This window comes from Penaeus chinensis, chromosome 32 (assembly GCF_019202785.1).
Source record: "Penaeus chinensis breed Huanghai No. 1 chromosome 32, ASM1920278v2, whole genome shotgun sequence".
Lineage (NCBI taxonomy): Eukaryota > Metazoa > Arthropoda > Malacostraca > Decapoda > Penaeidae > Penaeus > Penaeus chinensis.
Genome location: NC_061850.1, coordinates 14,087,296 through 14,103,785, shown reverse-complemented (window position 1 = coordinate 14,103,785; position 16,490 = coordinate 14,087,296). Strand labels below are relative to the sequence as shown.

General features: G+C 46.7%; 2 protein-coding genes across 3 annotated transcripts in view; one reads left to right on the top strand and one right to left on the bottom strand.

Annotated features, from left to right (window-relative positions):
• Positions 1 to 8,280: 8,280 nt before the first annotated feature.
• LOC125042382 lies at positions 8,281 to 11,700 on the bottom strand. 2 transcript variants are annotated; one of them, XR_007116348.1, is made up of 3 exons: positions 11,535 to 11,700; positions 9,577 to 9,638; positions 8,281 to 9,101 (listed from the first exon to the last, which is right to left on the bottom strand). XR_007116348.1 is itself a non-coding variant. In XM_047637967.1 (2 exons), the coding sequence occupies exons 1-2, from the start codon at positions 11,689 to 11,691 to the stop codon at positions 8,996 to 8,998; spliced, it is 564 nt and encodes a 187-aa protein (XP_047493923.1). In that variant the 5' UTR covers positions 11,692 to 11,700; the 3' UTR covers positions 8,281 to 8,995. The 2 variants fall into 2 exon arrangements, 1 of the variants encoding a protein (XP_047493923.1); XM_047637967.1 differs by lacking the exon at positions 9,577 to 9,638 and having other exon boundaries at positions 11,234 to 11,700.
• A 291-nt stretch (positions 11,701 to 11,991) lies between these two features.
• Positions 11,992 to 16,490, top strand: part of LOC125042381 (unconventional myosin IC-like) — a 39,420-nt gene continuing 34,921 nt past the window's right edge. The window contains exon 1 of the mRNA XM_047637966.1: positions 11,992 to 12,038. The gene's annotated coding sequence lies outside the window, so the exon portion shown is untranslated. The remainder of the gene's footprint in view (positions 12,039 to 16,490) is intronic.

Below are 16,490 nucleotides of genomic sequence, written 5' to 3'. Positions count from 1 at the left end.
GTATACACGGATGTAAGTCTTAGTATCCACGTATGACTCACACTGGACTGTAAAACGCAACAGAGTATGTTGACTCACACTCTTTCCCTATCATGCTCTCCCCCTGTCCCCATTTCCCTCTCCCCTCTCCCTGCTTCACCCCCATTCCCTCTTCCCCTCCCTTATCTCCCTATTTCTCTCCTCCCCCTTTCCACTTTCCTCTCTTATCTCAGTCTTTTCTCCCATCTGCCTTCTTTCCAGTCGGCCTCTCTCTCTCTCTGTCATTATATATCTTCCCTCATTCACCCCTCCCTTACCTCTCTCCACTCCCTATGTTCCTCTCCTTCTCTCTCTTTCCTTCCCTCCCTCTTTCTCCTCTTCGTAATCCACTACCCATGTTCTCCCCATCTCTCCCTCCCTCTCTCCCTCCCTCTCCTCCCTCTCTCCCTCTCTCCTATATCCCTCGTTTCCTTTTGCTATCCCCCATTTTCCGATACTGTGATCTCTAATTAGATATATTAAATGTGTTGTTGACGTCATTCGACTTACGAAGGAGAGAATGAATGGCCAAGCAAAAAGTCTTTGCGTACGTGTCTGTGCATGTTAAGTGCGCTAAGTCACATGTCACCTCCCCGGGTTGAATATGTGATTCTGATGTAATATACTTATTGAATTAATTGATCATTATTATATATATATATATTTTTTTTTTTTTTCGTCCATTACGGCTACACCAGGGAAACCAGTTTTTTGTTCACCTGTTTTTACAATGTGGTTACCATTTGTGTATAATTATCTGCCGTGCACCCGAAGCACCTGTCAAAAACCTGTTGCTTCTTCTGTCCAACCTATACCCGTTACCCCCCCCCCCCTACCCCATCTAGCTCCTCCCCTTGGACCTGCGGGTACTCGTAGTGCCACGGCGAGGGCGTGGTCGGTGAGGTTGCGGGCGGTGTTGCTATCATTGCGTTTTGTTCTTCGATGTGGATCTTATCGTCGCCATCGTCGGGAAGTCCTTTTTACATTAACATTTGTTTTGTGTTGCATATGGCATTACTTTGTGCGAATACTACATTAGCGTGCTATATTAATGTGTAATTCATTAAGTAATTCACACTTTTCGGACGATTCGAGTTCGATTTAGTCAATTTATTCTTGTTTTTGTTTCTGAGCGCTGTGGTATGTTGTTAGATTAATTAGCTCTAAAATCTTTATATATATATATATATATATATATATATATATATTCTGATCTAGGAAAATCTGTTTAACAATGGCAGAAAATGGATGCGGTCTACATACCCACATGCATATGTACAGATACACACATGTATACAATGTGTGCATTAAGGCTGGTAACTGCATGTGCGTCTTAACGTTTCGTATGACTGAAGGTCCCTGTTCATGCATAACGTTTTGGGATGAGGCCCGTGCATGAGCATAATCAGGTCACGTGAGGCTGTCACGGGAAACGAGGGTTAAGAAGGGGAAAGAGGAAGGAAGGAGGAAAGGAAGAATGGAAAGACAGAGCGATTAATAGAAGAAAATGCGAGGCAGAAAGGGATAGATGAACTATGCGGAAACGTAAGATATCGAATGGAGGGATAATGAAGGACGGAATGATAATAGAAAGAAAGGCAGAAATGGTTAAAATGGAGGAGGAGAGGATACAGGTCTCATCGGCCGTGTTTTCTTTAAGCATGACGTTACTGTGTGATGTCAGACCGCGAGGTAGCGGCTTCTCTGCCGTCACGTCCGTGTGCGTGCGTGTGAGTGACTGTGTGAGTGAATAAGTGTACGATTTTGTGTATGTGTGAGAGTGTGAGTGACTGAGTGCAGGAGATTGTGTGTGTGAAAATGTGAATAGGAAATTAGATTGTATTTGTGATAAAAGCGCATGGTTTAGAGAGGAAGTGGGTGAGAGAAGGGGGGGGGGGGAGGAAAAGAGGGAGAGAGAGTCTTAAGATGACAGCAAAGGCAGAGTAAGCAGCGGGACTGGCGCCACCTCACGAGGCCCTCAAAGACAGAAACAACAAGACGAGGCAACTGACCAAACACGCGGTCACTCTCCGGGCCGGACCTCAGCATCTGGCACTGGCACTCGCTGGACTCCTCGTGATTTTTTTTACACGCACGCACATGCATAAATTTCTTCTGCATTATTATATGTTCCTTGTGGAAGAAGAAGAAAAAAATCCAACGGTCTTCTCCTCCCTCGCCTCCACCTCGGCTCCTCTAAGCCTCCACTTCCTCCCCGAGATCTAGGTCTTTCACCACAGACACTCTTTCACGCCCTCCTACGCCCAGGCCACCCGCACGCCCACACTCACATCAACAGGGAGGGAGGAAGAGGGCGGTGTTGACATATTCAGCATAGAAGAAATCTAAATGTATGCAGACAGACTGAATAGAGGTTTAGACAAACGGACGAAACTCTCGCAAAACGTGCCTCGAATTCCGTCCGGAACTGCATGACGACGCGACCTCCTTTGCTCAGAAGGGCTTCGAAGCTTCATTCGTGGTGTGTATGTATGTCCTAGGCTGTGCGTGTCAAGGTTACGTGCAAACATGGCAGAGTTTGGCAAGAGAGATGGATGGATAGATTGGTGATATGGCAAGAAGTCAGAGGGCGAGAGATAACGAGATAAATACTTGTGGATAAATGTGAGGTATAATGCAGACTCCTTGGACTCTGTAGTGTGAACTGGAGGCTGGAGTTTCATTACGGATTTGTCACATAAATACTTTTCTTGAATATATAATTATTTTTTTCCCCTCTGTGTTCTTTTAAGTCTCAATTTTCTTCCGTTTCTCCTTTTTGTTTTGACCCTTCTCTCTTTATTTTCCCCTTTTCAACCTCCATTTCTCACCCCCTCTCCTCTACCCCTCCGCCCTCCATGAGATGTGATTTCATTTGGCGAAAAGGGAGAAGGAGAGCGAGAGGGAGAAAATATAGACAGAGCTAAGGGCAGTGAGCAGTATCTCATCTCTCTCCATCAGACGTGATTTCATTTAGCGAAAAGGGGGAGGGAGAGAGATGAGCCGAGAGCAGCATCCCGGTCTCCCTCCGGCCTTCCTCCTCTTGCTGGTCCATCTGCCGCATGCTCTGCAACCCCGATTTAGTGAACGGAGATGCTGCATTCGCCGTCCCGTTGCGTGGAAGGGGAGAGGGAAAAGGGAGACGGGAGGAAGAATGGGGGAGAGAGAAAAGGAAAGGGGGGAAGAGCAAGGAGAGGGGAGAGAGGAAGGGAAGAGAAAGGGAGGAAGAGAGGGGAAAAGGAGAGCCGGAAGGAGGGGAAGAGGGGGAGAGGGAGAAAGGAGACCGAGGAGGCGAAAGCATGGTGAAGAGGGAGGAACAAGGGAGACAGGGGGAAAGAAGAGAGGGAAAGATACCAAGGATAAAAGGATAGAAAGGGTGGAAAGTACGTTCAAAGCGAAGAAATGGGGTCAGAAGATATAACAGGCACACATATAGAGACGGACAAATAGACACAGACAGACAGATGCAGACATATAAAGGGAGAGAGGAAGGAAAGGAGATGAAAAAAAAATATGCTAAATAATTATTGAGAAAGAACATTGAGAGTAAGATAGTCAGGGAAGAGAGAGACAAACAGAATAAAGGACCGTTAACCCGTGATGTGATTATCGTCACGATCGTTAATTACCTAATCAGTCATTATTCAGCTAAGTGATTGCAAACAAACAGATAAACAACCTCACCCATCCCCCTCCCATCCACCCCTATCCCCTTCCCCTCCCGGCCTTCAACATTTGATTAGTGACGCATCAATTGGCGTTCGTGCGTGCGTGAGAGTGCGTAACAAGCCTTGGTGATTGGAAGTAACCGTCACGTCTTCAGGTGCCCCTCCCCCCTCCCCTCCCACCCCCTACTCAAGCCCTCCTCTCCTCCACTCCCCATTCCCTCATTCTGCTCTTCCCCATTCCCCATTCCCCATCTCTCTCTCCTATCAGCCCCCTCTTCCCCCTCTCTTTCACTCCCTTTCCCTCATTCCACTTCTCCCCCTTTCCCCCGCTCATCTCATCAGTTCCACCCCCCCCTTCTCTTCCACTCCCCTTACTATTAACCCCACTTATGTCCCACTCACCCTCCTCCCTCTTCCCTCCTTCCCTCCTCCCTCCTTCCCTCATGCTCCCTCCTCCTTGTCTTCCTTATCCTCCCTTATCACCTCCTCTTTCTACTCTTCTCTCCTCCTCCCTTCTCCCTCTCCCTTGTCTCGCTTATCATCTCCCTCTCCTCTCCCCCTTCCTCACTCCCTCTCCTCTCCCCCTTCCTCACTCCCTCTTCTCCCCCCCCCCCTCTGTTTGTTCATGCTTGTGTTGTAATATTTGTTGTCTTTTTTGTGTTGCTTGATCGCTTTTGTTGGCTGTATTTGTTGTTCTCTCCTTGTCTCTACTCCTGTCTGTGTTTCTCATTCTGTTCCTATCAATGCTTCTTTGTCTGTCTGTCTGTCTGTCTACCTCTCTCCCTGTGTGTTCGCTCTCTCTCGCTCTCGCTCTCTCTCTCTCTCTCTCTCTCTCTCTCTCTCTCTCTCTCTCTCTCTCTCTCTCTCTCTCTCTCTCTCTCTCTCTCTCTCTCTCTCACTCTCACTCTCTCTCTCTCTCTCACTCTCACTCTCTCTCTCTCTCTCTCTCTCTCTCTCTCTCTCTCTCTCTTCTCTCTCTCTCTCTCTCTCTCTCTCTCTCTCACTCTCTCTCTCTCTCTCTCTCTCTCTCTCTTTCTCTCTCTCTCTCTCTCTCTCTCTCTCTCTCTCTCTCTCTCTCTCTTCCTCCCTCTCTCTTCCTCCCTCCCTCCCTCCCTCCCTTCCTCTCTCTTTATCTCGCTCTTTCCCTCTCCTTTTCCCTCTCTTAGTTTCTTACCTTCCCCTTTCTCTCCCTTTCTCTCCCTCTCCGTCTTCCTCCCTCTTTGTCTCTCTCTCTCTTTTCCCATTTTTCCTCTTCGCATTCCCGTTGCTGCAGATGTTATAATTATCAGCATTGCCTGCACCATCTCGCTTCTCTTGATGGCGGTTCCGTTGATCACACAAATCACGCTTGCCCCGATCTGCAGCTGTCTGGGCCTTTCCCCCCCTTCTCCCTGGCCCTGCTGGCCCTCCCCTCCCTTTCCTTCTCCCTTCTCATTCTCCTCCCTCATCCTACGCTCACTTGCTTTCATATTTCCCTGTTCCTCTTCTTCGTCTCATCCGTACCCCTCTCCTCCTCATCATCATCATCATCATTATCATTATCATCGTCGTCGTCGCCATCATACCTCCTTCTGCCTCTCCTCCTCCCCTCCCCTCATCATCATCATCATCATCATCATCATCATCATCATCATCTCCTGCCTCTCCTCCTCCCTCTCCTCCTCCTCCTCCTCCTCCTCCTCCTCCTCCTCCTCCTCCTCCACCCCCCCCCCCCCTTGTTGTGCTCTGCCGCTCAAGTGTTACAGTCTCCCATACGAGGCCGAGCGAGTGTGAATCGGCGGCCGGACCGGACCCGGGCGCTGCTGATTCCCGGTCACACTTCGGCGCTCGCTCGTCCGTGGGGGGGTGGGGGTTGGAGGTGAAGGTTGGGGGGAGGGGTTTGAGGGAGGGGAGTTGGGGAATGGGTGGGGGAGGTTGGGGAAAGAGATGGGGGTTGAGGTGCATGGGAGGGCATGGGGTTGGGGGAAAGGTTGGGTGTTAGGCTCGCTTCCAGTGCGGTAGATGCCCAACTTCACCTGATGCATCATCATGACGGAGGAAGTTCCGAGGTGACGGACGTCAGCTCGATGTCTGCTGATCCCGACGCTGAAACCACGTCCTGTTTGACCATAACAGGCTTAGTCGCACCTGCTGCGCGACATGCAGTCAATGGCGCCGTCTTGTCATTTGTCTCGGACCAGGTCTATTCTTGTGCCAGGCTTATTGGATTTTTTTCATCATTATTATTATTAAATTAAAAACAAAATACCTGCTGACGGCCTTGGACATGTTACATTGCAGTAATATTAGGGATTCCAAAGGAGGTTCTGGCCTTGTTCTCGTTTCTATTTCTCCGTGTTTTTTTTTTTTTTTTTTTTTTTTTTTTTTTCTGAGGGTCAGTAAGAAGCCACAGGAATACTAATATTTCTGGAAAGAACTGATTCATCTGAGCCTCACGGAACTCTGGACTGCAAATCCCGAACGCCCAGAGGAAGGAACAAAACGTCTCTAGATCTAGCGTTTAATATAATATTTATTGTTATTTATGACATTATATTTCAGTCTAACAAGGTGTTCGCCGCTAATGACCTTAGCTGTTGACGCGGCAGATAATTTTAAATAATCAATCAATCCAGATCTAGCTTTTTCGGCGCGGGAAGTAGCAGGAGCAGAGCCGTGAAACTAAATCTGGCGGGAAACCAGGGAAAAATGACGAGCGGCGCCGCGAAGCTCTAGGGTGGCCATGCGGTCTGTTGTGCGTGCGCGCATGCGTGACCACGGCGACGCACTCTTCTATTAGAGATCGTGACTGGTCAGAGGAGATAGATGGAGGGGGCGGTAGCGGCGGGGGCGGCGCCGGTGCTGTGTTGGATGGAGGTGGGCGGGAAAGAGGCTTGCGAGGTGAGAGAAAGAAAGAGGGGAAGATCAAATGACGGGGGTAAAGAGGGAGAAAGAGACAGAGACGGAGGTAAAGAGGGAGAAAGAGACAGACGGAGGTAAAGAGGGAGAAAGAGACAGACGGAGGTAAAGAGGGAGAAAGAGACAGACGGAGGTAAAGAGGGAGAAAGAGACAGACGGAGGTAAAGAGGGAGAAAGAGACAGACGGAGGTAAAGAGGGAGAAAGAGACAGACGGAGGTAAAGAGGGAGAAAGAGACAGACGGAGGTAAAGAGGGAGAAAGAGACAGACGGAGGTAAAGAGGGAGAAAGAGACAGACGGAGGTAAAGAGGGAGAAAGAGACAGACGGAGGTAAAGAGGGAGAAAGAGACAGACGGAGGTAAAGAGGGAGAAAGAGACAGACGGAGGTAAAGAGGGAGAAAGAGACAGACGGAGGTAAAGAGGGAGAAAGAGACAGACGGAGGTAAAGAGGGAGAAAGAGACAGACGGAGGTAAAGAGGGAGAAAGAGACAGACGGAGGTAAAGAGGGAGAAAGAGACAGACGGAGGTAAAGAGGGAGAAAGAGACAGACGGAGGTAAAGAGGGAGAAAGAGACAGACGGAGGTAAAGAGGGAGAAAGAGACAGACGGAGGTAAAGAGGGAGAAAGAGACAGACGGAGGTAAAGAGGGAGAAAGAGACAGACGGAGGTAAAGAGGGAGAAAGAGACAGACGGAGGTAAAGAGGGAGAAAGAGACAGACGGAGGTAAAGAGGGAGAAAGAGACAGACGGAGGTAAAGAGGGAGAAAGAGACAGACGGAGGTAAAGAGGGAGAAAGAGACAGACGGAGGTAAAGAGGGAGAAAGAGACAGACGGAGGTAAAGAGGGAGAAAGAGACAGACGGAGGTAAAGAGGGAGAAAGAGACAGACGGAGGTAAAGAGGGAGAAAGAGACAGACGGAGGTAAAGAGGGAGAAAGAGACAGACGGAGGTAAAGAGGGAGAAAGAGACAGACGGAGGTAAAGAGGGAGAAAGAGACAGACGGAGGTAAAGAGGGAGAAAGAGACAGACGGAGGTAAAGAGGGAGAAAGAGACAGACGGAGGTAAAGAGGGAGAAAGAGACAGACGGAGGTAAAGAGGGAGAAAGAGACAGACGGAGGTAAAGAGGGAGAAAGAGACAGACGGAGGTAAAGAGGGAGAAAGAGACAGACGGAGGTAAAGAGGGAGAAAGAGACAGACGGAGGTAAAGAGGGAGAAAGAGACAGACGGAGGTAAAGAGGGAGAAAGAGACAGACGGAGGTAAAGAGGGAGAAAGAGACAGACGGAGGTAAAGAGGGAGAAAGAGACAGACGGAGGTAAAGAGGGAGAAAGAGACAGACGGAGGTAAAGAGGGAGAAAGAGACAGACGGAGGTAAAGAGGGAGAAAGAGACAGACGGAGGTAAAGAGGGAGAAAGAGACAGACGGAGGTAAAGAGGGAGAAAGAGACAGACGGAGGTAAAGAGGGAGAAAGAGACAGACGGAGGTAAAGAGGGAGAAAGAGACAGACGGAGGTAAAGAGGGAGAAAGAGACAGACGGAGGTAAAGAGGGAGAAAGAGACAGACGGAGGTAAAGAGGGAGAAAGAGACAGACGGAGGTAAAGAGGGAGAAAGAGACAGACGGAGGTAAAGAGGGAGAAAGAGACAGACGGAGGTAAAGAGGGAGAAGGAGAAAGACGGAGGTAAAGAGGGCGAAAGAGAAAGACGGAGGTAAAGAGGGCGAAAGAGAGAGATAGACGAAGGTAAAGAGAGAGAGAGACAGAGACAGGATAATTGCTAATCATGATTATCCTTATCGTTATCACATCAGTTATCCAATAATCCATGGTTATCTTAAACTTGTTTTTTTATCCTTATACCCAGCTTATACTTATTGTGGTATTTCATTTGGTGCTTGTTTTGCAGCAGTAGACATTTCTAAAAGCTATATGAATTATTGCTGTAGATCATTTGATAAACATAACTCATATTACACATAGATCCAGACATTACTGTGCAGAATATACATGATGGCAATAATCAGGATAATTACAAATATTAGAGTATTTTGAAAATAAACTGGTTACATATTTGCTAAAGTAAGTTGCTTTGTTTATCGCAGATGCAAACAGTATGTTAAATCAGTATCTACGTAGCATGTTTCTTTTAGTTTGTTTTCTTACATTTGACACCAGTTTTATACCGCATTTTGTTAATTCCTTTTCCCTCGTTTCTATCGCTTCCTTCCCCTCTCTCTTCGTTTCTCACCTTCACCCTTTCTCTCAGTCTGTCGTCCCTCCTTCGTTCTCCCTCTTTGTCTCTCTCTCTTTTTCCCTCTTCGCATTCCCGTTGCTGCAGATGTTATGATTATCCTGGTAGTCGGTGGCACTCGGAGCTGGATGAGGGCGACGGCATAATCAAGAGAAGGACTGTGTTTCTTATCAATGTCCAATCTCCACAAAAGTTTTGAAGTCGGCTACTAATCTCTCGGATTTAGAAAACGAATTGTGTGCACTTCTCGTAGTCGCGTCCACGAATGCCTTGCCACTGAAAAGAAAATAAGTACACCTCCTTTCAGCTTTGCGTTCGTTTTCGGGATAATATGGAAGCTATAAGAAGGGAGCGAATTTTGCACCGGGAGAATCTTCCATGAGGGAACAATCACATGGAGGCACCGAAAGACAAAGACGAAAGGGGTTTAAACCTTTTACTTCTGCCCTTGCGTCTTGGCCTTCAGATTTTGATGGGATTTATTCAGAATACGGGCACAGTGAGGATTTTTTTTTTATCATGAAATAATGTGTTCCTATAACAAATCTGATAATTATTGGAGGCTTGGCCAAGTAAGGTAGCCAAGCTGACCTTTCTAGCAATTTTCTTTTTGCATAATCATGCATTGCATGTCTTGTGAAATATATTTTTCTGGTATTTTTTTTCCTCACCTAAGACATTATGTTGTACACTTCACTAAGAAATAATACAATACCTATAAGTAATACAAAATAAACTGGTTAACACTTACCAAGCTTAGAATTCTATTTTACTCTTTTGTGCATGATTTTGTCACCGCCGTGACACCAATATCTGTCGAAAAAATTATTTGACGCCTGATTCCGGGTGCAGTTTATAAGATTTGAATTTCGTTTTACATTTTAAACTAAAACATATCCATTGCTGCAATTCTTCACGTGACTTCGCGTTTGTTCTCATTCGTATACAGTCATTTCCACATGGATGTCAGTGTTGTTAAATCCAGCTTTCAGAATACACGAGGTCTGAATTTTGAGCGCACCCCGTGATTGTGGACATGCAGCCTGTGTTACCAGACATTATTTTTATGCCTTATTACATCTTAGTTTCATATTAATGCGCGTTCGCCTTCGTAATGCTGTGTATAATTTATGTTAATGAATACAATGCATATATATGAAAAGAGTCTATTTAAATAGTGACAAACCCAAGAGGTGGTCACATTTGCGCGAAGTTAAATGGTCAGCTGGTTGGACTATTATGACGTCACATGCGCGACGTCATAGCAGGATCGTGTTCTCTGATTGGCTCCAATTTTCCCGAGGTTTATCTCTTCCTTTTCCATCTGCCGCTGCGCCGGACCTGCGCCGACGGACCTTCGCCGACGGAGGCCGAGCGGCGTCTCGGGGGACCCAGATGACATCCGGCCGCGACAGGCCTTGGAAACACATGCTGATGGCGCACACATGCACTCACGCGCACACACTCACTCACACCCACTTACGTATACGCACACCCACTTACGTATACGCACACGCACGTACACGCGCACTCACACACTCACACTCACACTCACACACTCACACTCACACACTCACACTCACACACTCACTGTACACACACACACACACATACACTCACTCACTTACTTACACGGATACACACACGCACTCACGTACACGCACACTAACCCAGACGTAGTCACCCAAACTCCTACATACAGACATTTGAGTGAGCCTTCAGACTCACGCAAAACTGCATACGCATACGCCTGCGCACACTTAACCTTGCCTACACGCAGTTGCTTATACGCACGCAAACCTACGAGTAAATCCACACCCTTGCACTAGTAACCTGCATATACATATATACAGACACTTGCCCACATGCACTTTCGCCAAAACACACCTACATATATATACACGCGTACGCGCACATAAACGCGCGCACTCCTCCACTCATATGTGCATCTACACTTACACTAATACTTAATACTGTATTTCTATGGTGAATTTACCAGTAAATAATCGCTAAGAATTCAAAGATGAGAAGTTACTATATTTTTTTCCACGTTTGCATGTCGCGTGCGTTACTGTTGTTGGTCAGTTTTATAAATGTTTCTGTAACGAACATATTCTTGATGCAAGGATCGATTTTGTCTCGACCCATTGCTCATAGTAAACTTAATATTTTTATCTAACTTTTTTCATGATTTTGTTTTTGTTATTATTATTCCTTTTTTTTCTATTTGTTGATTTACTGGACTTGCCATTTGTTATCACAAAATGAATGTGATGAGTCTAAATTGATTTGACGAGCAGTTTCCAGAGCCTCCGCCCGTAGTGCCGTCGCCTCGAATTCGAGTCTCAGGGAAAGCGCGGGAACCCCTGATGACGTCACAGAGGCTCGACTTTTTTTTTTCTTTTTACCTTCTACAAAGCCTTGTTGCATGATTTCCAGTTGGCCAACACATGTTTCTTTTGACGAGAACTGAACACATTCGGTACAGTTCAGTGGATGCTTTCCGTGGCGGCCGGATTGCCCGCAGGCGCCCCAGCCTCCACGGGGCAGGCAGCGGGCATAACCGTCTCACCAGCGGCAGTGGCGGTTGCTCTGAGGAAGCGCGTGTGACCCGCTCCTGCAGATAGTGCAGGAAGGTGGCATCCGTCATTATAGTCACCACCACTGCACCACTGCAATCACCACCACCATGACAGCCATCATGATCACCGCCATCACCACCAAATGTTCCGTAGTGAGAGAGTGCCAGTCGACAGGGACGTCCTCCCCGCCTCTCGGCACTCCGGACAGAAAGCTGCGAGAATGCCTGCTTGATTGTCTCTATTGGGGTTTGCGCGCGAGGTCGCATGCAGACAGGCACACGCATACAACCCCCTCCCCCCCCCCCCACACACACACGCACACACGCACGCACACACGCACGCACACACGCGCACACACACACACACACACACACACACACACACACACACACACACACACACACACACACACACACACACACACACACACACACAATCACACACAAAGAATAAAAACAAAACACAGGTAAGCTTAAGCGAACACCTTTGATCAGCCACCCATTGGCAAGACATTCAAAAAGGGCAGTACGTGATGCAGCCTTAATTCAATCCGTTTTCTATTCGTTGCAGGTATGTGGGATACTCGTCTGAACCCGTGAACGACCTTCTTCCGCCACCTACTCTCATTAGGGTGAGTCGTGCAAGGTCGTCTATAGGCATATGCAGTGGGGGTTGTTGATTGAAACTGAAATTGATGTCGTTCGCGAAGATCAGATGAAAAGAGGTATACAAGATGTAAACATGAATGGGTTGGCGCACCATTGTAAAAATTTCATCATATTTCGTATATTTTCCACTAGTTTTTTCTTTGTCTACTTTTCCCCTCCTTTCTTCTTTTTCTTACGTTTTGTATGTAACCTATCGTATAGAGGTCTGTTGAAAGTCCTTGAGAGACTTGAAAAATATTGGTCTCCATAATATTTATGTTCGCACATCATGTGCGTTGATGTAATACGTGCACATGCATACACACGCACTCTCACTCTCACTTTCAAACTCAGGCTTACACTCACACCTCCTTCCCCGCGCCCTCCCTTATCTCCCCCTCCTTTTTACCTCTTCCACGTTATCCCCTCCCCTCCTATTCCTCTGTATTCGTCTCTCTTCCTCTTTCTTCTCTTGTCTTAACCTTTATCCCCCACCTTCCTACCTCCTCTCCTTTTCTTTGTGTGTCTATTTATCTCTATCTCCATCTCGGCCTTCCTTCATTGTCTCACCTGGGCGTGTTTCGGGCGGGCGGCAGGTGAGACACCGGTGTGGGGGGTTACGTCTGTGTGTCTGCTACGCCTCGCCTCGTGGAGACGGTGTCGGGCGAGGGTGAACACGGGTGAGAGAGCGTGTGGGTGAGAGTGTGAGAAAGCGAGGGTGAGAGTGTGGGAAAGCGAGGGTGGGAGCGTGAGAAAGCAGTGTGATTGTTTGGCATGTATGTTTGTGTCTACAAGTGATAATGTGTGTGAGGGAGGGTGAGAAGGCTAAGGGGGGGTGGGGTCGGGTGTGTGACCTGAATTTACCTCTCAGCGCACCTGTTACAAGCATGGAAGAAGGGCAGAAACAGCAAACCAGAATAAAGACGGGACCCAGTGGGAAGTGGGGAATAAATGAAAGACATATGATCATAAATGATTGATAGATTTGACGATAGCGAGAATGGCAATATAATTAAGAAAAGGAAAGAAAACATAAAAAAAGAAAATGCAAAAAATAACAGAACCGATGATGCGAAACAACAAGGAGATAAAAACAAACTTGGTGTTAAATAATGACAACCGAGAGGCGTGCGGGAAATTGACAGCTTATCATAAGAAAGGTTACAGAGAGGAGGTCAAGATATCGTCGGAATTTCTTCAATTTTTCATCCAAGATTTACTTTCCCTTTCTCCGCCGACATTCTTTTAGCTTGTGACCGGGCGCGGGGAGGAGGGAGAGGAGAGGTGGAGAGAAATAGGAGGGAGAGATTGATGAGAAGAGGAGAGGTGGATGGGGATGAGGGGTGAGAGGAGTGGAGGTGGAATTAGGGAGAAAGGAGTAGGGATAGGAGAGGGAGGTGAAATGGATGAGGAGGAGGAGAAGAAGAAGAAGGAGAAGGAGGTGCAATGGATGAGGAGGAGGAGAGGGGGAGGTGAGATGGAGGAGTTGAAGGAGAGGGAGGTGAGGAGAAGGAGGAGGAGAGGGGAGGTGAGATGAATTAGGAGGAGGAGGAGAAGGGAGGTGAGATTAATTAGGAGGAGGAGGAGAGGGAGGTGAGATGGAGGAGGAGGAGGAGAGAAAAGTGAGATGAATGAGGAGGAGGAGAGAAAAGTGAGATGAATGAGGAGGAGGAGAGAAAAGTGAGATGAATGAGGAGGAGGAGAGAGCGGAGAGGGGAAGGAGGAAAGTTGCAGAAATATATGAGGGAGAGGTGGGTGAGGACAAGAGGTGAGGAGGGAGAGAGAGGTAGAAGGTGGAGAGAGATCTAAGGAAGGAAGGAAGGAATGTGGAGTTTAGTAAGAGAAAGAAAGAAAGAGAAGAGTGGGGTAGGAAGAGGTGAGAGTAACAAGGAAGAGGGAGGTTAAAAGAGATGGAGAGAGAAGGAAGGAGGATAGAGGGAGAAGAAAAAATGGAGGTACAGAGGAGAGTGGATAGAGGGAAGGGGGAAAAGAGCAAAGAGGGAGAGCAAGGACAGAGAGCCGAGAGAAAGGGTAGAAGTAAAGAGGAAAGGGAGATTATGATAGGTTAGGGTGAAAAAGTGAGAGAGAAAGAGAGAGGGGGAGCGAGTGACCGAGAGCAAGGGGGGGGGGGCATTCCTAGCGTTTGTTTACCAAAAGTGGACTCCGGATCCGCATTGTGGCGTTTTAATTGTGGCGTTTCCTGATTCGCTCATGGACCCTCTCCCTCTCTCGCTCTCCCTCTCACCTTCACCTCTCTCTGTCTATCTCTTTATGTACATCAATTGATCTCTCTACATATAGATGTCCTCCTCGCCGTGTCTTCCTTCCCCCGTCCTCCTCCTCTGTTTTCTACTCTTCTCCATCTCTTCTTTCCCTTCTCTTTGAATCCTCTCGCTCTCTCTCTCTCTTCTCTTCCCCTAATTCTCCCTCATCCTTTCCCTTCCCTCCCTCTTTGCTCCCCTCCCCTCCCCTCCCCTCCCCCACATATCTCCAGGAAGTGGCTCAGTAGGACTAGGTTAGGTCAGGTCGACCGACCTCTTCGCCCTCTGGCTTCGGGAACCCTTTCGTAACTTAGGGATGTGTGTGTCTTTGTCTGTCTGTCTGTCGGTCGGTCGGTCGGTCGGTCTGCTGGTCTGCATGTCCGTGTGTGTGTGTCTGTCTGTCTGTCTGTTTGTTACGGGTGGATTGCATGTGTTTATTGTATGCATTATTTATGTGTTTACTTACATGGATTTTTATATACAGTGATAATGATGAACATTATTATTATTAATTATATTGTCATTATCTTCATTTTTTTTTTTATTATTATTATTATGACGATGATGAGGACGAGGCGGAGGAGGAGGATTAAACATCAAAACTGTAATTAGATATACTTGTGCATACAGGTTATGTAATATTTTTTCAGCACAATTTGTAAATGTCACCTCAGAAAACAGATCGAGTTTTCTCTTTTGTCGGTAGCGGAGACTCAACTATTTCTTTATCTTTTCATCTAATTATTCATATGTTCAGTAGCGTCTGTAATTTATTTGTTTTGTTTGAATGTTTATATGTTATTGCTTTTTATTGAACAAGTGTTACAAATATTACTTAGCGTGTTCGTGAATTTGTGTATAACTTGCATGAAGTCTCTTAAGGAAAGACATCTACATAGGCCTACATATATGCATAATGTTGATAAGTTCCACATGCATATGATAACTACTATAAGTAGCAACTTACATACTTATACATATACCCATATATGCATTAACATCCATAATCATAGAAATATCACACATATACCTGCATGTATGTACGTATCCACGAATACATACACAAACGAGTACGACATACACACACACGCGCATAAAAAGCACAAAAAAAAAGTCGAACACATGCGCCAAGGTTGTCCCAGATGAAGACATCACTTGTTTAATGTCTCTAATATTGTACGCCGTGGCTTTCTCGTTGCTGTAATCACTTTGGGTAATTGTATATGGGAATGGGCTAGAGTTGGGCCTTGGGTGACCGATATGGAGCTTGTGTTGGAGATTTTTTTTTTTTATTCTTTTTAGGTTAGCGGTGAAGATGTAGTGGGTTGAGGAACCTTGTTTGAGAGAGTGGGAGTGTGGGTGTGTGGGTGTCACTGGGTGGGTAAGTAGGAGTGGGGGGGTGTATGAGTGTGGGTGTGTGGCGGAGGTGTCTGCGAAGTTTATAGTGTGTAAATGTGTGAGCGTATTCGTTTGTTTGGTTGTTCTGTGTGTGAGTCGTGATCCTTTTCATAAGGACGAAGGAAATAAAAATGAAATAAATACTACTCGTGTTATCTTACCGATATATCACAAAATCTAAAGACTGGCAAATCACACGGATCTGTTACACTTGATAAGAAATTGTATATTATTGTATTGGTATTTTTTTTTTCCTTCTTTATTTGTATGTCTGCTTATTATTTGTTTTATTTTTTCCTTTTTTCAAAATCATTCTTGATCTTTCTCCTCCTCTCTCACTCCTACGTTTCCCCCTACTTCTCTGTCTCCTCTTTTTCCTCCCCCTCCTCTTCCTCCTCCCCCTACCTTTCGTCTCCTCTTCCTCCTCCCCCTACCCTTCGTCTCCTTCATATTATCCACCTCCACTCCTTCCTCTCCTTTCTACAATCCCTTCTTTCCTTCCTTCTTTCCATCCATCGCCGGTCTCTTTCCGTCCCGTTCCTTGCAGCTACTCCTTCAGAGCTGCCAGCTGTCGCCGAAACGTCTTAACTTTCCCGAATGAGGTTAGAAATGCGGTCTCCTTGACGTCAGATATAATTTAATAGAATAACCATAACACAAACACAAATGGTGATGGTGGCGATATCCGAGATGATGCTGAGTTGAAACGACCAAGAAATCGCCTTGTAATGATGCTCTTAATGGTTCTAACACGGCCGAGAGTGGATGAGAGTGAGC

Coding starts and splice junctions, on each gene's coding strand:
- LOC125042382 (XM_047637967.1), bottom strand. CDS start 11,691: ATGCGTGTGCCTGTCTGCATGCGACCTCGCGCGCAAACCCCAATAGAG. Junction 9,102..11,233: donor GCAACAAGGCTTTGTAGAAG/GTAAAAAGAAAA, acceptor TTTTCTTTTCAG/TGGCAAGGCATTCGTGGACG.